At 34.8% G+C, this 23,098-nt stretch overlaps 1 protein-coding gene across 5 annotated transcripts in view; it reads right to left on the reverse strand.

The window, feature by feature from the left end:
* LOC145693551 (EF-hand domain-containing family member C2-like) overlaps window positions 1-23,098 on the reverse strand; it is a 99,576-nt gene that overhangs the window by 39,120 nt on the left and 37,358 nt on the right. For all 5 annotated transcript variants that reach the window (XM_081769638.1, XM_081769637.1, XM_081769641.1 and 2 more), the window contains exons 5-8: window positions 18,124-18,381; window positions 16,087-16,330; window positions 5,114-5,300; window positions 1,118-1,260 (exon numbers count right to left, since the gene is read on the reverse strand). In XM_081769638.1, the coding sequence (XP_081625764.1) occupies window positions 1,118-1,260; window positions 5,114-5,300; window positions 16,087-16,330; window positions 18,124-18,381 (832 nt within the window). The remainder of the gene's footprint in view (window positions 1-1,117; window positions 1,261-5,113; window positions 5,301-16,086; window positions 16,331-18,123; window positions 18,382-23,098) is intronic.

Here is a 23,098-nt window from a genome sequence, read left to right on the forward strand (position 1 = left end):
GAATTATACTACGAACATTCCCATAGCAATATCTCGATTTTCGAAAAATGTGGAGTTAAGGTTTTTTCGCTTAGGACGGCAGAGATAAAGTTAACAAAACTGAAATTACTTGTAATTCTATCCATTACGACTCGGGGAATTATTAGATAAAAATGAAAACAACTTTCTGACCAGAGTAATAATACGCTCATTTATTAAAACTAAAATAATGTCTTATAGTTTCAACGACTTACCGTTATCTTCCTCAAGACACTCAGATTGGTCAGAAAGTGTTTTCTTTATACGAGGAGCAGTCAAAAAGTTTTTCTTTATACGAGGAGCAGTCAAAAAGTTTTTTTATACGAGGAGCAGTCAAAAAGTTTTTCTTTATACGAGGAGCAGTCAAAAAGTTTTTCTTTATACGAGCAGCAGTCAAAAAGTTTTTCTTTATACAAGGAGCAGTCAAAAAGTTCCTTGAATTCTGTTGTAACTCTTTATTACCACAATATAAGTATACATTTACATAATCATCTTCAAATTTGGCACCTTCGGCACACACACACACACACACACACACACTTGTTCCACTGTTCCTGCGATTGGTGGAAACATCGACGAAAGTTCTCTTTTGGTATCTTCCGGAGTTCAGGCGTCGCGTTGGTTTTGAGTTCAGGCGTTGGCAAAACGGAAAACGTCGATGTTTAGCTTTGGGAAGAGCCAAACATCAGATGGTGCTAAACTGTTTTTTAAGGCTTTCAAAAGTTTCTGAAGCAGATTTTCTCTAATTTGTACATGAATTTGATATTTGCGCGTTGTTCGATTTCTAAAATTGCACCAACTGATCGCACACTCCTTTATTCAGATACATTATTCGTACACTGCCAGTTATGACGTATTAATACTTGTCAAATTCATAATTAGGCAACTTAAGAACTGTACTGTACAGGATTCATTGTGATTGCATCACAAATGCCAATCGGGAATTTTTTGACTGTTCCTCGTATATCTAAAATTACTTCTTATAAGCTATATACAAACTACTTAAAACAGTACTTTCTGACCTTTTGATATTCGTTGAAGTGATTACATTCTAAATTTTAGAGTAGTATTTAAGTAGTTGTCAAGCTGTTCAGCATACCTGAGTTCCTTAGTCCATATTCGTAGACTTTAATTGTGTCGTTGGATAAATGATAGGCTATTATGAAGATCCGATCTTTATCTATGGGATTTTTGGATATCATTCTAGCTTCGAATTTTAATATGTAGCTAAAGAGACCGTGCCTAGGAAGAAGTAAAATCTAAGTTAGTGAAGGTCACAATGTAGATCACTCTTCTAGAATAGAAAAACTTACAGATTCATAAAAACGAATGTCAAATACTTGACTAAAGAATCGTAAGTATTCTTCTGGTGGAAAATCGTTTTCCGAACAAAATTCAGAAGCTTCAATGTTACATCTTGCTCGTTCAAGTCGACAGGAATAAAGTCAACGAAATATTGCAGGTTTTTCAGATCCCATATCGCATCACTCTGGCGAATGAACTATTACCGATTTTAAAGCTCTATAAAAACAAGATATCGCATAACCAACATTCATGCAACAATAAGCGTATTATATTTAATCACAGAGATCACTTGACACAATTTCAAGAAATCAGTATTACAAAAGTCATATCTTACAACGCTATAATGTTAGTTCTAAACCCAGTATTCACTCACAAAAAGTGCTAGATGATATTTATTTTCATAAACAAATAGATACTTATTTCTATAATTTCCTCATTTTCATTGAAATTAGTTAGGATTAAATATAAAGTTTCCATTTTCTATTTCTGATAGTACTCAAAATGTTTAAAAAAGGGACAACACAGCTCTCTATAGATCAGTCCTTTACTATTAAGATACATTAGTTCAATTCGGTATTCAAGTTGATTCATATGTCCATGTTTGATCAGTCTCCGATTCTTCCATTCCAAACAGATCTTTCTTAATACTCCTATCAAAATTTACCGTGAATTGGTCAAAATATCTTTTCCAGATCAATAAGCAGATAGTACAATCTAGATCAGCGTTTCCCATCCGGTGTGCCGAGAATGGGCCACTGGTGTGCCGCGAGGAAATGAAAACAAAATTATTAATTATATAGTAACCAAATTGCACGACAGGAAATGTGTGTATTTGAATTTCGCATTACTATGAACCTCTACAATGGAAAAAAATACTGTAATTGTAATATATTATTGTACATACATTACTACTACATAGATTGCATTTCGAAAACACAATTTTATTAATGTTTAAAAATTGTGACGTATATTAACCATGTTAATAAATTATAAGCTTCACACTGTGTTACTTATCTCTACATTTTTAATGTTGAAAAAAACATTGTTATGACCATTATTGCTTCTTTATTGTTACAGGTTATTTCGCAACTTGAAATCTTAAAATCTCATTCTATCCTTTCGACAAAGCAAACACAAATACGAATTACCGCCATCTGTTTTAAAAGTACAAGAGATTTGTTTGTTCGTTCGTTATTTAGTGATCTACCTTAGTGAAAGGTTGGATACAGTCTTCGAAAAAGAAAGTGTATTTTTAAAAGACTGTCCTATATTTCATTGGAATTGTTTTCTATTTTTGAATTTCAATGAAAAATAATCATAATGATTTACGGTGGGGGAAAACCAGTGATCGAGCTTTATTCTCTGTAAGAAGGAGGTCAGTAATCACAGGTAAAAATACAACGGTATTTTCTATTTACAAATAATAATAATAATAATAATAATAATAATAATAATAATAATAATAATAATAATAATAATAATAATAATAATAATATCTATTAGTGTGCCGCCAGAATTCAAGTTATACCGGTAGTGTGCCGTAAATTGAAAAAGGTTGGGAAACGCTGATCTAGATTTTGCCTTTCTCTGTAACCTTTTATCAATTTCTCTTAATAGGCCAATAGCATGTCTTGCTCCTTTACCCCTACCATAATTATACCCAAGCTGTTTCTCTTCAACTTTCTCATTTGTTTTACCATCCAAACTTCTGATCAATGTTGAAAGTATATTTTTTTGCTGCATGAATATGAAACAAATAGTTCTGTCGATAAACAATAGGCATTAATACAAGTATTAAGAGAATCATTCAAAACTCTCAAAAATTACATTTAAAATGACATTACACCGACCAACATAACTTCTCATAACTATAATTACTACCAGGTATCAATTTTGAAGTTTAGCAATTGCATCTTTTTTTAATATATGGTAGCATTACAATCTGAACTCTACGAATATTCTTACTATTAGACGACATACTTTATAACTTAAAAAAGCTAAATGCACTAGATGAAATATAACAGTAAAAACAAATTGAAAACTGTGTTTATTAAAACAATATAACCTTCCACTTCTATTCGCTCTTATTGCAGAATCGATACTGAAAACTATGAATGCATTAGAAACAAAGAAACTCAGTACTGACTACCAAGTTCCTGCAGTTACTACAAACGTCAAGAATCTTCCTGAGATAAACGATCGTAGCAGCCTTGTAATATGACTGATTGTGAATTTAAAGGGGACGTCAGCCCTGGGGTTATTTGGTCCTATCATAAAAAGGCAATGGTCAAAACACGCCGTTCATAAAAAGGCTCTCACATAAAAATACAACTACCAAACGCTCGACTTTTAGAAACAAAGAAATGCCCTCAAAATATAGAATAAAGCAAAATAAATATCATAAAATAATAATAATAATGACGACGAAAGTACAAATCTAGAAAAGCTAAAATGAATAACAAATAGAAAAGTAATTAAAATACAATATATTAAGAAATAGTATTAACAATTAACCAGTTGAGAATGCTCCAAGAGCATTGCCACAGCGAACTTGAATTATTTTTTTCTTGTTAACTTCTGTAGGCTTTATATCAATTGTTCCATGTACTTTATTGTTATATTCATTAAAGAATTCCTGTAATATATATCTATTTATTTTTAATTTCCTTGTGTACTAAATTTTTTTCCACATGTTTTGTTTAAGAGTTCTGTGAAAACGTTCTACGACATGTTGTTTTACGAAGATACATGCTCAAAATGGAGACATCAAAATTGAAAAACTCGCAAAATATCATCTCTCTATGACTTACGGTTCCTGAGATATGGCTCCTTAAAATTCCCAAAATTCTAACATTTTTGGGCAATATCTGGCCAGTGGCCGCCGGTTATTATTTGTTACCAAAATGTTCACCATCCTCTTAGGTATTGATCAACACCAATATTATCTCTCTATGACTTATGGTTCCCGAGATATTGCTCCTTAAATCTCCCGAAATCGGAACTTTGTTGGCCAATATCTCGGGAACGGCAAGAATGACGGGAAAAATTCCATCACATTCTCAAAAAGTTTTTGATGCACTATCGAATGGAGAGCTCAAAATCAAAAAATTCGCAAACAACACACACACAAACACGGACGTAGAGAATTTAGTAACGAATTTTTTTTAAGTTCGTTGAAAAGGCGGGTAAAGGCTGCAAAGAAAAGCCTCACAACGTTAACAATTTCAATCACACGAATAAAAGTGAAAATACCATCACAAAACTCAGGGTTATTCCCCAAAGCCTGATTAATATTGTTAGACAATTCTATATGTTCCCTGAGGTTTGAGTATTCCGGACAATGTACAAGAATGTGCCGAATACTCAGTAAGACCATATAATCCTCCCAATACGGACGGTTGATGTCCCGTACTAAATAGAAAGTGTGAGATGACAGTGCCTGATATCACCCTCGTCCCTCGTAAAATTACACCACATCGATGAACTTTAGAATTTCTGAAAATAAAAACAAACAAACAAACAAACAAACAAACAAACAAACAAACAAACAAACACACACACACACACACACACACACACACACACACACACACACACACACACACACACACACACACACACACACACACACACACACACACACACACACACACACACACACACACACACACACACACACACACACACACACACACACACACACACACACACACACACACACATATAATCTTTTGTCAATACTTAACTTGATCGAAATTACTGAAAAGTATACAAACAACTGAGCACTTACCTTTCTTTCAGCAGATATTTAAGCATGTCTCTTTTAGGTGGAGAGGGAACAACAGAGAAACAATTTCCAAGACTATCTTCATAATCTCCGATTCCATTGTAAGGTGGGATTTCCCGCTCTGGCTTTGGCTCTGGTTTTGCGCACAATGGATCCGAGGGTGGGGGAGATTCCAACGGAGTAAAGTTATCTACAATTAAACATTACTTAATTATTAATAAGTGCTTGGACTGTTTCTTTAAAAACTATTTTGGTTACAATATATGATAAAATATAAGAATTCTCTAAATTAAAAAAAAAGTTTGGAAACAAAAGACGAGATAACAAACAAGAAACAACCAAAGAAAAAATATTGCTTCACTTATGATATTTTAACTTGATATCGTCACGGCTGCCAGATCTCCGGGAGCCACTCGGTTTGAAATACATTCTATGGGCTTACGGGCCAACGAACTAAATCTACGGACCTAAATATTACATTACCTATGATTACTTATTAATGGATAATGTAAGATGCATATAACAATATATAAATGACGAACACCTCTATATCCTGTGAAATTTTTGAGTTATTGAACTGTACAAAAAAGATTCTCTCTGGAACCTTCCATAGAGACTGAAATTCAATTGTTTTTTCGGATGATCCTTCTTCGTTTAAACTTTCCAGGGCCAGAGATCTCGATGATTATACCTAAGGGAGTACCAAGAGAAATGGTGCTGAAGAAGGTTCCAGAGAGAACCAAAATTGTACAGTTCAATAACTCAAACAGTAACACAAAAATTTTCAGAGAATAAACAGGTGAGTTGATCACTTATTAAGATCACACAGTGAAACTTATAAGAATGTGTTACTAGTACATTTGTCCGTTATTACATACGATAACTCTTGACTAATTAACTCTATGCTGTATGGAACATGGAAGTTGAAGGCCGCGTTCACAAAAACGCTCCATTGACTTCGGTCCTTAACCAACTGGATCCAGTTCCTAATTTTTATTTCTATTTCTGTGAGATCCGTCCTCCCATCTGCGCCCAGATCTTCCTAATGGCCGTTTTCCAATTGGATTTCCAGTTAAAACTTTGGAAGTGTTCCTACTTTCTTCCATTCTGGCTATATGATCTCTCACCTGAGCCTCCTAGACTTACGACGCTAAACGTTTGGTAAAGGGTATAATTTGTGCAGTTCCTCGTCATGAAGTTTCCGTCGTTCTCCATTCCTGTTCTTCTTGAGTCAGAATATTCGCTTCTGGAGTTTATTCTCTAATACTTTCAGTCTGCGTTCTTCCCTCAGAATAAGCGACCGTGTTTTGCACCCATACAAAAGTCTTATATACTTTAAGCTTCAAATTTCTCGACAGAATTCGCGATGACAAATGATTTCGAACTGAATAATAACACGAAGTCCTTACTTTCAGTCAACATTTAATTTCTTCGTGGATATGGTTTTGATCTGTCAATATTCATCATCATCATCATAGATATTCTGCCTTTATTGGCAGGTCACTTGCCGCAGCTGAGAAGCTTCCATGCTCCACGGTCCTCCGCTAACCTTTTCGTCTTCGCGTATGATCTTTCTGTTTTAATATCATCCATTAATTGTAGTCTCCTTCGCCCCCTCCCTCTCTTTCCTGCCACCATACCCTCTAGGACGTCCATCATGATACAATCTCTTCTTAGGCAATGTCCCAACCAGTTTCTCTTCCTCTTCCTAATTATATCTAAAAGTGTTCTTTTCTCACCCACCATTTCTAACACTCTCTCATTCGTTTTGCGCTCGACCCAACTAATTCTTTCCATTCTTCTCCACACCCACATTTCGAAGGCTTCCAGTCGATTTTCGTCACCTTTACGTAATGTCCACGTTTCCGCCCCATACAGTACAACACTCCACACGAAGCATTTTATGAGTCTTTTTCTCAAGTCTTTGTTCAAAAAAGTCCCACAAAACAGACTTTTCTTTCTTTTAAAGGCTTCTTTCGCCATTCCTATCCTTGCTTTTATTTCACGTTCGCATTTCATGTCATTACTAAGAATACTACCCAGGTATCGAAAACTATTCACTTGTTGTATTTTCTCCCCTCCTACTTTTGTCAATATTGATCCTAGATATTTGGAAGTATCTACTTTATCGAAAGTATTATTTGATATTTTGACGCATTTACAATTTGTAGTAGTACGATCCCGGCGAACTTCCATGTACTTAGTTTTCTCTGCATTTACTTTTAAACCTGTCTCTGTAAGTGTTTAATAAGACCTCTTAATTTCTTTCTATTGTTCTCCTATCATCCTCTATCAAATTTATATAATCAGCATACACCATAACCTGGTGAATCCTATTCAGCTCTAGGCCCTGGTTGCTATTTTGGATTTTCTTTATAGCGTACTCAAGAGCAAAGTTGATAAATAATGGCGACAACGCATCTCCTTGTTTCAGGCCATTTTCGACGTGAAAGCTCGTGGACAGCAATTTTCCTACTCAGACTTTACTTTGGGATTAATTTAAACACATCTTAATTAATCTAATTAGCTTTTTTAGTATTCCAAATTATATAAAGATGTTGTACAATGTTTCCTACCTAACCAAGTCGTAGATCATTCTATAATAAAATCAATAAATAATTTATGTACCGGGTTATTGTATTCCCATTTCTTTTGGAGTGTTTGTCGAATGTTAAATATTTGATCGATAGTTGATCGATTTCTACTAAATTCGCACTGATAATCTCCAATAATTTCATCTGCGTATGAGGTTAATCTTGCTAACAGAATGTTTGAAAGAATTTTACAGGATGTTAGCAGAAGAGAGATGCTACAATCAGTTTTGTCGTCTTTCTTGTGAATTGGAACAAGCATCTTATTCTACAATTTTCCTCTCCAGCTAGAATTAACTCAGCCAGAATTTCGTCTACACCCGGAGATTTGTGTTCCTTTAATTTGTTTTCTATTTCTGTTTGGTTAGGTTTTTGAATATACGGTTTTGCTTTGTGCATTTCCGTTTTTCCTCGAACATTAGTTTTTGGCTGCGTGTCAAACAAATCGTCAAAGAAATTTTACCATATATTCAAGATGCTATCCGTATCAGTGATAATTGTTCCATCAGCTTTCTTTGATATCGCGAGGTTGATAGCCTTTCTTAAATTCGTTGGTACCTTTATACATGTCCCATTTTTTTTTCTATTACCTTGAAGTTCATTAATCGTATTTTTTTTTTTTAAAGTGTTTCTTTGTTTTAAAAGTTTTGGAAGTTCCCTGCCTGATGTCAACGAAATTTTGTATAATATTGTTTGGGTTTTCTAGCCAACGCAGTTTTCCCGTTTTCTCTTCTCCGCTAGTTTGGTGGATTCCTGGTCGAACCATGGTTTATTCCTATGTATTTGTCACACAACTTTGCTGAAATTTTAATGCTATCCCTAATTTGAACCCAAGTATCCTCAACACTAGTGTACTGTGAACCTTCGAAAACCGAGAATCTGTTCGACACTTCAATCTGGTATCCCCATCTCGCCTGGCTCTCCTCTAACGTCGAATAGTTCTTTTATTTACAATAATCTCTTATTATCGTTGCTACCAGATAGTGATCAGTGTGACAGTCAGCTCTTCTGAACGAGCGAACATTAATTATGCTAGACTGTTTTCTCCTATCTACTAAAACGTGATCAATTTTGATTATGTGTTTTCAATCTGATGAGGTCCAAGTATACTTACGAATGTTGTGACGTGGGAATTTTGTACTCTTCATGATAATGTTTTGGTTGTTACAAAGTTCACGAGTCTAACGCCATTGTTATTATTTTCCAGGTTTGAAAATATCCTCTTGTACTATCTTCGCATTGAAATCCCTTAAATAGAATTTTCATATGATATCGCGGGAGTTGGCCAAATTCCCGTTCTACTTCTTCGTACAAACTGTCTTTTATATCGTCACCCTAACCTCTGTTGGGGCAAGTACATTTAGAACAATTATACCACCGACCCTTAAGAGTAATAAAAGAAAGTCTACTATTAATAAACTCAAAACGTTTAGTTGCTGACACTATTCGATTGTGAACGAAAAGTCCTGTTTCTAATTGGTGATTTTCATTTCCTTCCCCGTAAAATAATGTAAGTCTTGAACAGAAGCATTAAAAAAAATAAATATGTTTTTCTGTAACAGATAGCTGGAACAATAATCTCAGCCAAGTTTGTTAACGAAATCAATCCGTTAACATCTTTACGGGTAACGTGACCTTAACGATTTCTATCATTAGCTCATACCGTCTACATGTAAGCGAATTTTTGAATTCTCCTTCCTAAGACAGACAGATGGAGCAATTATCTTGGCCGCAATCGTTAGCAGAGTCAGTCCGTTAACATCTTAACAGATAACGGCCACTTTAACGGTGGCTATCTATATCCCATCCGTTAAGCAAATTTTTGAATTCTGTTTTTTGCAATAGATAGTTAGAGCGATTATCTCGGTTGAGTTTTTAATGGAGGTAATCCGTTAACATCTTAACAGATAACGGCGGCTTTAACGGTGGCTATCTATATCCCATCTGTCAAGCAAATTTTTGAATTCTGATTTTTGCAATATATAGCTAGAGCGATTATCTCAGTTGAGTTTTTAATGGAGGTAATCCGTTAACATCTTAACAGATAACGGCGGCTTTAACGGTGGCTATCTATATCCCATCTGTTAAGCAAATTTTTGAATTCTGTATTTTGCAATAGATAGCTACAGCGATTATCTCGGCTGAATTTTTAACGGAGGCGATCTGTTAACATCCTAACGGGTAATGGGAGTTTAACGGTGATTATCATTAGGTCATACCGCCTACATGTAAACGAATTTTTGAATTCTCCTTCCTGAGACAGACAGATGGAGCGATTATCTTGGCCGCAATCGTTAGCAGAGTCAGTCCGTTAACATCTTAACAGATAACGGCCACTTTAACGTAGCTATCTATATCCCATCCGTTAAGCAAATTTTTGATTTTTTTTAAATAGGTGATAATTATCTCGGCTGAGATTTTAATGGAGATAATCCGTTAACATCTTAATGAATAACGACGAGTTTAACGATGGCCATGTATATTCCATATCAGATACGTGTAGCTTAAGCGAATTTTTGAACTCTGTTTTGCAACAGATAGCTAGAGTAATTATTCTGACAGTGTTCATTAATAGAGCTAGTCCGTTAACGTCTTAAGAGATAACGGTAATTATATACAGGGTGGCAACAAAGTCCCATTACCCCGTGATAAATGCTAATGTAAGGTTTTCCATTGGTTTAGACTGTGTGAACTCCTTCAGACGTTCGACACAGTACCAAAACGCGGCAAAGTGACTTTTACCAATGTGTGTGCAATTTAGAGAAGTTCTCGCGCACGCAATATGGTCTTTTGGTCCTAGGACAATCTACACTTTTACGAAGAACTGGAACAGAATCTCCCGCATATGATGATACGGGCAGGCGTGGACAGCAGACGCGTGTTTGGGCCGTCCTTTATCGACGGTGTTGTGAATCACCAGCGATATCTGGACATATTGCAGAACTGGTTTGTTTCTTTCTTGGAGGAGCACGGAATCAAAGAGACATGTTGATTTCAGCATGATGGGGCACCTGCCTATTATTCCCTCGCTGTACGTGAATACTTTACGGAAGTCTTTCCTGGGTGTTGGATTGGTCGTGGTAGTCCGGATCTGCCCGCACCACTTGCCTGGCTACCACGAAGTCCAGACTCCATCACCTGTGATAATGGGGGCTCATAAAGGGCATGCACAAAACCGTTACGATATCATTGCCGAACTGACAGAAACTGTGAAACAAGCTTTCACTCAAGTTACACCTGCAATGCTCCGCAAAATGTCCCACAGAACCTGGCGGCGTATTATTCTTTGTCATCACAATGACAGTCTACAGACTGATCTTTTGGACACTTAATGTTTTCTATCTCAATAAAATTTCTCGAAGGCATTGTTGTTCATGCCATTCAGTTCTTTCCGTGTAGTTATTTACGTACGTTTAGTGGTTTATGTTACTTATTTTCAGGGGTAACAGGACTTTGTGTCCTCCTGTATACCCCATACATGTAAATTTCGTGTGACCTTCTTTATTGTCTTTACCAGAGTTTATTTATACCTACAGTTAATTATCTGTGTCATTCACACCTTACAGTATATGTTGTACTTACTTGTTAGTTAGTTAACAAGGATTACATTTTTATTTAACAAACGGCTAGATTTAATTCTTTTTTCATTCTTGTGCTGTATTATCGCGCGCATCAACACTGTATTCACGATTGGACAGAGGTGGAGATGTAACTTAAAATTAGTCTCGACGGCAATCAACTATACAGTGAATTCTCTGTTTTGAAATCGATAGTATCAACATTTGATAAAATGGATATAATATAATAATTTTAAATTATGAAATGCGTTTCTCGCGAACGAAGACGAACGAAACTTGATCAAAATAGTGTAGTATATTATCATTATATTAGTCATAATGCAAATGGCGGACAAGTGCTTAGTGTAATAAAAGCTTTATGATAAGTCAACATAACTTGTGGTGACTAAAATTTGTGTTCAGATCAATCTGAAAGTGTCAACTGTCAACTTTTCCACAGAACTTCTCGAAAACGGGAATTTTCTTCCGTACCGAAAAGTTCCAAAAAAATATGAATATAAAGATAGTCTATAATCACTAATATTTTGTGTTAAATTTAGTTTGGTTCAGAATATGTCTGATTAGTAGTGATGATAATATCAGTAATATGTAAAGACCGGAAGCTGTGGCAAAATAAAACACTGAAAAATGACTGTCTAAATGGCAACAAATTTTAAAAATGACATTTTGTATTGCAAAAATGAGTACATTCATAATATTTTTGAAGCGAGTGGCATACGCTTCTACAGTTTGATTTGATCGACATTTGTGTGTCCGTCCGATTGTCTGTTCCACGGTAACTCTCGTAAAACAAATTCGATTTTAATGGAACTCGGTAAATACATTCCTCCAAACTTCGTAAATAAGTATATTGTTTGAATATATGCATGCAACAATATTTGGGAGAATAAACTACATAAAAACTACTCGATTTTGACAAAATACAATGAATAGTTTCTTTAGGGGATTCCAAAGATCCTCATAACACAGGGTTAAAATTTGCCAAGAAGGAAAGGGTGAAATTAACCTTCTACTCCTCCATCTTCAATTAAAACATTTGTTCCACAATAATTTTCGTATAAAACGAGTTTGATTTTAATGTAATATGACGTATCTATTCCTTAAGACCTAAAAACCACCTCCTCTGGATGAATCTGAAATTGTGAAGATTAAACGGGTAGATTGCTTCTTCCCCCACTGGATTTTTAAAATGCTCCAAGATAACCTTCGTAAGAGTTATTCGATTTTGATAGTATATGTAAAATTTCTTTGAGATTTTCTCACAGTTGCTTGGAATCAAAACAATCAAAAATTAACGGTGAATTTTAGCCCCTAATGTTGAGTAAATACGCCTCAGCCTCCCAATTAAAAGAAAAAAAAGTTCCACAATAACTTCCGTAAAAAGTATTAGATTTTCATATTTAATATAGCGCATAATTTTTTGGTTATACAATCTTCATTCATTGGCTTTAAAATCAATCGAGATGGAAAAAAGTTAAAGTATCTCTTACCCTCCCCCATCTCCTCCGCTCCATTTACAAAACATGTTCCATGATAGCTATAGTAGAAATTATTCCATTTTGACACAATATGGTGTATACTTTTATTTAGGCTTTAACCCCGCCCTAGCCGTCTATGATTTTTAAAAATATGTTCCATGATAGTTTTCGTATGGCGACTCCCAATCGTCTCTTCTGCTTGAAATCGAGATGGATCAATAGTGAAAGAAAGAACCCTCCTCTCTCCCGATTGTAAATAAAACATTTCGTGAAATTTTTGTAGAAATGTTAATGAAACTATTTGTGTGTTTCGTTTGAGATTTGACATTTACTCGTATAGTTTGAGGTTCAAATTAGCAAGAGGAAAGACGGAGGGTAGCTCCCTTGTATAACGCACAAGCATCACTAGTTATATCATTACTTTACCTAAAGCCTATATTAAGTGCATTAATTTACATTAGGAATTGTAAGCAGCACTAACTAATAAGTATAACTTTGAAAATATCACTAAGCAAATCATATCATTGCAATGGAAAAGGCAGAAAAATACAAATAATTGAAATATTAATATCATAAACATAAAATTGCAGAGAAAACATGTTAATGAATACACAGTGATTAAAACCATACGAAAAATAAATAAATAAATAGTTCGTGTTTGGTAAACTCTGCCTTGATAAAGCAATCGTGCCATCCAACACATAGTTCACCTCTGATTGCACGGTATTGTAAGCATTTTCTTCACGTTGTCCACATACAACTTATATCATCTATTCAAGATCATTTGAGGCTTGAAACGATCGTTCATCTACCAATGATAGGCGTATAGTTTTAGCATATTATAACTGTGGCATTCAAAGCATCATCAACTATGCTTTCCTTGTATTTGGTTGGTCAACAATGATTAAATAATTCCGATAAGGAATCTTGAACTCAATACTCACTGGTATTCTGCATTCCACGATAACGATGAACAATGTGACTTGTATTTCCGGCGGAAATGTGAACAAAACTTACGAGGAAAGCACAAAATAGCAAATAGGGGCAATGATCACAATAAAAGGCATTTATTAACGATTTTTTTTTTAAATGGAAAAATACGGCATTTTGCACACCTGTCGATATTCAGTAATTAGTGATATTTTGCACAACTGTCAATCTTCAGTAATTAGTAATAACAGATACAAGTATTAAAAGTAACGGTAGTAATAACATGCAAAATAAAAAGAAAAGAATCTTGTTTCAAGTTTGTGTCCCCAATTACACAAATGTCACTTGTCTTTACGCTTGCCTTCATTTTAATCTGGCAACCCTAGATATCGTACGATGGTGTCCTCTAAGTTTCAAGACTGTGTTTCTACGAGACACTACTCCACATACACTAATCATTCTGTTAAGGAATTATGAAGAAAATTCAATATATTATTTAAATAATATATTTGGTTATAGTATTCTTAATTGTGATATGTATTATCTAAATTAAATGTAATTCTATTGAACAAAAGAGTACACATAAAAGAAACAATTATTGTACGGACGATTTAAAAAAGTTTCTTTTCATAAAACAGCACCCATATAGAGGCAAAGTAGCACTCAAGACTATTTCTGGTACTTATCCAATACATAATGTGGATTCAGAATTTTATTCAATATTTCCACTTCTGCTTGTGTTAAGCAATTCTTGGCTTTACCCTCTGAATCTCAAGAGATGGATGCACTTGACTAATAGTATAAAATGTGTATGTGCCACAATGTATATATTGATGGACGCTATAGGACACATATTCAAATATTAAATATTTAAAAAAAAACTAAGATATCTTACCTTAACAGCCTTATATTAAATTTTTTAGCACACACTGTTTCAAGTCTCCTCTCGTCCCTTCTTCAATATGTATTATTTCACTGCACTGCTATCTTCTTAATTCCCTTTATCAGAGTTTGAACCGGGTTTGACAAAGAGACTTTACACAAAGATGGGATGACATAATTAAGAGTTCAAAAAAGAGCACTAAGATAATGTACAAAACCAAGTTCGTTTATATTTTCTTCTACAAGCACCAAATTAACACAAAATTTGTTCGTCTTTTTCAACAGACTAGCTAATCGACTTCATACTTCAGGGCTCAAGAACTGAAAGCTGCTTCATAAATATTTATTCCTACAGCAGCTGTTACATTAGTGCTTTATTTATTCTACAACTTGTAAACGATTTTCTATTAGAAACGAGTGGATATTAATTGTTATGATATTCACATCTATATTAGTAAAACAATCAACATATTTAATCGCGCGTAAAACTGGACTATTTACAATTTAGATATTTAATAATTACCAGTATAGCTGGAGCATATTTTCCGTGCACAAATATTTGATAACACTGTTCTATCTGGTAACTGAATGTAGGAGAAACATTTTAGCAGTTTTATCTTTCATAACTAGGAAGTAAGGAATGAGATGGGATGGATTCTTATTTTAAAATGTATTTTATTCGAGTTACGGGATTTTACAGAGTGAAAATCCCTACATCATGTCAAAAATCTTTAGCAGTGCAGCATAATAATAACCACCGAAGAAAGGAAGAGAGAAACCTTAAAATATTTGTATTTAAAAAAATGAATGTTCAGATAATATGTCCTTGCTGTTGCAAGATGAAATCATAGCTATTAATGGTGTGGACTAGGAATGTTATTGGAATTAATACTAGACCAAGATTTAAGTGGGTCAACCACTAACCTGATGCTCGATTCTTTTATGTAATAAACATAAGTTACAGTTGGAACTGTAAAAAGATTAAATGGTAACTTAAAAAAATTACCATCTGCTGAATGCTTGTATGGCTAACACTGAGGAAAGCCTATGTGGCTGTAAACTACAGGTCTCAGTAAAACTAGAGAGCAATTGTGATGCCTGTGTGGCTGATAATTATATTACGATGAATAGAGGAACTTAGGTACTATAAGTGCACAATGAACGAGATGTCAAAGGAATTACTGGTTCTTAATTGAAGGAACTTGATGAGTTTACTTAAAGTGTTTACGGATGCTAAACCTATACCGATTATAGTAGAATGAATTTGGAATATTCAAATAATAATAATGAAAGACAAAACAGTTTCAATTCTAGAATCCTTTACAAGTAATAACATTTTCCTTTTTAAATAAGTACCAGTATTTTCAACTCAAAATGGAATAATATCACGAAAAGATAATAAGTTTAATTCTAGTTGTTTAATTAATGGGGATAATAATGATGTAAAGGAAAACAGAATTTATTTTTTTATATCCACAGAAAGAACATTCTCCTTGTTAATTAAATTGTCTGCTTACCTACACCATATTTGGTTCTGTAGAAATTCTTGGTGAATTCATCACAATCTGTTAGCCGAATTAATCGTCCGTAGACATTAAGCGCAACTCCTATCATTAAATCTTTGTCGTTGTAGTACTCGATGTCTTTAGCGCCACAATTTAAGTTGTCTAGCATAAACCTGCCTCGTCTAATATCTGGTCCTAGAACATTCAATACTGTCATGCGATCTGCTTCGCCTGGCTGCATTAGATATTCTTCTCCCTAAACCAATACAGAAATATTTTAATTATAAATAAATAAATAAATACATACTTACATACACAAAAGATTCAAATATTCTCTATATGTAAAGCTATAGAAGCTAAGATTAGCTTAAACAAAACAAAACAAAATAAACCAAAATTAACAAACAAAGAAAAAAAAAAAAGTATCATCCCGATTATACAATTTTCGCATTACAGGTTTTCTATTGATCTGAAGAAATCTATTTCCCTGACTTTCATGACAGGTGTCAAATTACGTTGACAAATAAATAAGGAATAAATAACGGTAAATATTTAAATATGAGAACATTTATTCTATAGAGACAAATAGTAATCAATTGCTCACACGTACATTCCATTTACTTCCCATAAATAGGCAATATAATGATTAGCTAAACTGAAATTGGTGCACAATTAATGTTAGAAAAAAAATATATTTTATAAAATTTCCCTGACTTTCTCTGATTTCCAGTCATTTAACCTGACTTCCCTGACCAGTAGGAACTCTGCACTATCTAAGAAAACATTGTATGTTTTAATAGATGCGTAAGAATTCCCAGAATGTCAAGCGGTCGCAGAAAGGGAACCATTATAATGTAGGAGTGGCTCAGTAAAATAAATGACACAACAATAAATTTTATCCTGTATATTTGTTTATTGTTCTATTATAAAATTCGCGAGACTTAAATTAATATCGTTTCTCATATATCGATGTTAAATGACTATCATACATAGCCAAAAACTAAAGCCAAGCTCCAGCAAACAACATCCAGCTGGAGGCTACTTCCCTCTCATTATCCGGGCCTTGTCGTGGCTAGAGGTCTTAAACCCTGAAGGGTGACCGATTGGGTTTATATAGCTACAAAGAAAGAGCTGTTCGGAGAGAGTAAATAAGTTCAAATTACCACCACGACTAGTTTTCCCTAATTAGTAACTCAAAATCTATTGAACGTTTTTGTACCATGTGACCTATCAAACAACTCGTCTAGGTGAGCAGTTGACGAATATATAATGAAGGTACTGATGTGACAACGTATTTAATGGATATTATGGATATGCTTTTCTCAACTTTATAGGTCCACTAATATAGGATATTTATAGTGAAATGATCATGTTTTTTTTTTGTTTTGTTTTTTTTTTTTTTTTATTATTCATTAATATAGGATATAACTGAGTAGTGCATATTATATTCTTAATCCACTAGTCATGCAGATCAATTTAATATTATATAGGACATCAGGACATACATAATTTGGTCTATATATTTCCAACCCTGAAGGGGTGGGGTCACTTCCGGGCAAGGAATTGAAACCTGGAACTTACTCAACAAACCCTTTCAGGAAATATATAGGTCATCCCCAGATTCAAGGTTCAACTTTGGAGTAATCTCTGGTTAGATCGAATCAGGAACCTTTGGCATCACAGGTGAGCGCTATATCACTAAACCACCATACCTCCGTTAGAAATAGTAGCATTTATCTTTACAGCTCATGTCTTCCTATTTTATCACTTCTTTTCGCCGATTCATAGATTCATAACAAGTTTTAATTATTTCTCACAAATAATTGTGGTACTTAGACAAACCATCAGATAAGTTACGTTACTTATTAATCCTTCTGTGATTTGATTAACGTAAATCATATATCTTTTTGTTGCAGGAGAGAAAATAAATCTTGATGACAGTTAAAGTTGAAGTCAAATTAATGTTTTAAAACACTCATCTCATAATCTAATTACTAAAAAGGTAAATATATTTACATCTGAATATCGTTTTTAAAAAAATTTACCCACCTTTAGTTTCGGAAGTTTCGATCTTTGAAGAAAAGCTTTGGTACGTTGATCTCCTGGGCTTGGGCAGTAAATTTCCGAGATTTCAATTGTATCATCAGCGAGGTAGTATCGAATTACCAAATGGTGAACACCACCACACTCACTCTCTCTATCATCCCAGTATCCCCAAAATCTCAGAATCTTTCTGTCAAATTCTAAGAACTGGCCAAGAGTGTCCACATTGGGGTTTGGTTTTCGAGGCTGTCTTTCCAATTTCGACTTCAAGAAAAGAAGGTTAAATACATGAATTAGTATTAAAGCTACGATTTACATGAAGTTACATGTTTTATTTCTGACTATTTAGATGATTAGAGTTCATAAGTCTCGAGTAATCATTATATTAGTATCACTTACCTTACATTACCACACGGCACTACAGCCCTATATGGATCTCCTCAAGAATTAGCCTCCATTCGTCTCGATTCTTCAATTTGTTAGCCCATCCTTTTATCTTACCTGCTCCAGATCCCCCCTTACATAGTCCATTCATCGTAACTTGGGTCTTCCTCTACCTGCATACATTCTTTCGTGCAGGACTTTCTTCGGCAGTCTGTCATCCGTCATTCTCTCCATATGGCCGAACCATCTTAACCGTTGAGCCTCAATGAATTCGACTATATCTTGATTTCCCTGTATATCGTCTATTTCTTTATTAGTTCTTCTCCATTCATCACCATCTTTCACAGGTATGTGGATTTTTCTCGGAGCACGTTCTCATTTCGCTTCGTCATGGTCCATACTTCCGCCACATATGTTATTACACGCTTTATCATTGTTTTATATATCTTAATTTTTGTACCCTTACTGATTAGTTTACTTCTCAGCAGTTGCATGTTGCAATGGTATGCCTTATTTCCTGCTTGTATTCTCTCCTGTGTTTTATCGTGCATTCTGTTTTGATTATTGAGTGCCATACCTAGATATCTAAAGCTATTAACCCGCCTCAAAGGTCTTGTTCTCTATCACCAATTCCATTCGGTCTCTTTCCTTCATTTTTATAGATATTACCATATATTTAGTCTTTACTGTATTGACAATTAATCCCATATTTTCTGTCTCTTGTTCCAAACTGGTGTACACCTGTTTCAGTTCTCTTTCAGTTCTGACTAAAATTGTGACATCATCGGCGTAGGCTAATATCTGGCTTAATTTTGTGAAAATAGTACCTCGTTTGTCTATTTTGTTTATTCAGGGTCAAATTTCGTGACTTTTTCGTGACCTTTTATTTACCAAACCATAAAATTTCGCAACATTTACACGAGCGAATTTGAGTGCGAATTATTTCACGCATGCGATAGAACTGTGCTTTGCTTGCGATTTGGTAGCGTCTAAGGCCGACAATAGGCATTTTTTGTGCTGAATTTTGACGTTTTATAGAACAAAATTTTCCAGTCTGTACTAACATTTGTACAGATAAAAAAAATCGTGACCCAAAAGCTAAATTTCGTGACTTTTTCTTGACTTTCATGACCGTTTTCTGATCTCGTGACTTTTTCTTGACTTTCATGACCGTTTTCTGATCTCGTGACTTTTTCTTGACTTTCATGACCGTTCTCTGATCTCGTAACTTTTTCTTGATTTTCATGACCGTTTTCTGATTTCGTTGACTTTTTCTTGACTTTCATAACCGTTTTCTGATTTCGTGACTTTTTCATTACTTTCATGACCGATAGACACCCTGTTATTGCTCTATGTAATACTACATTGAAGAGTGTCGTTTAAATAATAATTATCGCTTACTCAGTATGTTTTTCAATGTTCAGTAGATTATCCTATATTTAAGTTCCAAATTTCTGCTGGAAAGTGTTCAGCATATTCAACGACGAAAAAATAAAGCGAAACGCTCGAAAAAATTGCGTACATAGAACAAGGAATGCCCCAGTAGTAGGACGTAAAATTACACTACAAATAACTATTATCTAATATTCTTGTGCAAATAAGTAGATGATTGTGTTTAGAAAGTAAATTAAACCCGATTTTCTTCTTATCAGTTTTGACGATGATGCAACGTCCTTTATTAACTCACCTAATTTCCGAATTTAGGTTTATTTTTCCACCTTCTAAAACGATATCGGTAGGTGTTAACAAATGGGAACGAAAGTAATAATGTAAGAATACAATATAATGTTCTACAGGGATCCATATTGGAACCATTTCTATTCTTAATATATAACACTTATAGAAACAACGTAAAGGTACACATGCGGTCATTTTGACCGTGTATACATTTTTAATGTTTTTACCTATTTTACTAAAAAAGGAATAAAAAAGATTAGAGAACATTTAAATTAACAAACAAAGATCATTACACATGACTAATAAATGTATTACAATTTTGAAACTTTTTCAAAAGCAGAAACTTGTTATTATTGAAAATTATCAAACATTGACATATTATATACTGGTGTAAGGTAAAGTTCACAAACTCCGTCAGTTTCTTTGCTGACACTATATGTCCATTCTTCAGCACAGTCTATACATACTCTTCTTTGACATTGTCCACCTATTGCGAGGTTGCACTTGATGCATTTGTGCAATCTTGATGCATTTTCTATCACTTCCTAGTGGGCAATTCTCTCATGTTTTCCTTTCCCGGAATCGATCATCAAGCACGCATTTAAACTGGGGAGCAGTATTGTTTAGTGATATTCTGCGTGGTGATAGGGACGTGGGAGAGAGGAAGGTATTGTGAACGACGAGCGCCAAAATCAACCAGTGTTGCCAATATCAGAACGTAAAAATACCCATCGGTCAAATTGACCGATGTGTATTTATAAGTTTAGGTGATAAAAATTATTTATATCTAGCGCAAATTTTATAGAGTAGACAGCATAGAGAAGTTGATATTATACATGAAGGAACACATGTCTACATTACATCATTTGTTATTTATGAACTCTCTGTCATTAAATTAGAGAAATCGAAATATGTTACTTTTTACAAGCCGTCGTCAAAGATAATTTTGCTAACAAAATTGGTATTAAGTACTTCAAAATGTAAAGAGTCGAATGCACAGCATAGTAGGAGTTAGTAATAGACCAAATTGTGACTTCGGCATTCATATTAAATTTTTAGAAAAGAAGATAGCTCCTATAATAGGTGTTACCCATCGCTTTAGAACAAATTTAAAAATGCACTTAGTGCGTATACAGAGCAATTTGATGTATTTGGAAACACGTTAACAAGTCTAAAACACATGCATTTCTAACATTACATACGAAAGCAATAAGAGCTATGTATAGTCTTCCGATGTACTATGCAAGTACAGGGTGTCTACTAAAATTCCAAAATGAAATTTCGTGACTTTTTCGTGACCTTTTCTTTACCAAATCATAAAATTTATTAATATTTTTAAGAGCAAGTTTGCGCGTGAATTAGGCTGAATTTTCATCGATGTGATAGAAACGTACTTTGCTTGCGATTTGGTAACGTCTAAAGCCGGCCATAGACATTTTTGGTGGCGAATTTTGACGTTTCACACAACAAAATTTTCCAGTCTGTACTTACATTTGTTCAGTTTAAAAAAAAAAAAAAAAGTGACCCAAAAGCTAAATTTCGTGACTTTTTCATGACTTTCATGACCGTTTTCTGATTTCGTGACTTTTTCGTGTCATTCGTGACTTTCGTGACCGATAGACGCCCTAAAGTAGGAACTCTTGCAGTTTAACGTCCCACGAATATGCCCTTTAGGCTAAGGGAGACGGATGATTAAGGCAAGTGAATGATGATGGAAGAAATGGTGGAATCAGACAGTGGGAGGAAACGAGAGTACCCGAGAAAACCCAAAGACATGATGTTGTCCACCACAAACCTACTTGGCCAGGGATGGAGCCTGGGACCCCACGCACCAGAAGTAAGCGCTCTATCACTGAGACACCATGCTCCCTATCCAAGTAGGAGTTTGTTTATAGAGTCAAATGTATTGCCATTCGATTCGCTATTAAAAATTCATTCTCGTCATTTATGTACATACGAAGGGTGACTGAAAAGTTTTGAGCCTAACACAGAAAATGAGAATCTAGAATAGAATAATTATATGTATTAGAATAGTACAACCTTTGATATTAATGTATATTAAGGTCTTGATTTTAAGTAATTTCTTTTGTCTTTTACAGGCTCTTGAAGTGGGTGAGATGGCAGAAGTTGGGAAAATGAAAAAATCGCGTACAGGTCAGTCATCAAGTATCTGCAATTAAAGGGAATGTCGGCGTCTGAGATCCACCAGGATATGGTCAATACCGTAGGTGAATCTGCCCCTTCATACGCCACTATCAAAAGATGGATGCAGGAATTCAAGCGTGGTAGGCAGAGTGTTGAAGATGAGCCGAGATCTTTGAGACCATCAAGTGCTACCATCACTGAAAACATTGGCCTGGTACTTGATATGATCATGTAAGATCGCCGATTGTCAACTCGACAGATAACAGACAGGCTGGGCATATCACAGGAGCGAGCAGATCATATTCTGAAGAATGAGCTTGGTTTATCAAAAGTTTCTGCTCGGTGAGTCGCAAGTCTTCTGATTCCCGTACAAAAACGCACTCGGTACCTCCTATCGTTTGACAATTTGAAACTGTTAGAACGTGATGTGGACATTTTCTCAGTAGATTCATTACTACGGACGAGTGTTGGGTACACCATTACCAGCCAGAAACAAAACAATCCAAACAATGGAAGCACCCCTCCCCAAAAAAGGCAAAGGTGATCCCCTCCGCTTACAAAGTGATGGCCTCTGTTTTCTGGGATTCCCAAAGTGTGATATTAATTGACTACCTGCAAAGGGGTCATACCATCACAGGACAATACTATAGTGTTCTTTTAAAAAAACTTCGAGTGCAAATTCAAGAAAAAAGGCCACAAATGATGTCCAGAAGCGTTCTCTGATATCATGACAATGCTCCCGGTCACACATCAGCAGTTGCCATGGCTACTATTC

This window comes from Thermobia domestica, chromosome 8 (assembly GCF_964235325.1).
Source record: "Thermobia domestica chromosome 8, izTheDome1.hap1.1, whole genome shotgun sequence".
In the NCBI taxonomy this organism is placed as follows: Eukaryota; Metazoa; Arthropoda; class Insecta; order Zygentoma; family Lepismatidae; genus Thermobia; species Thermobia domestica.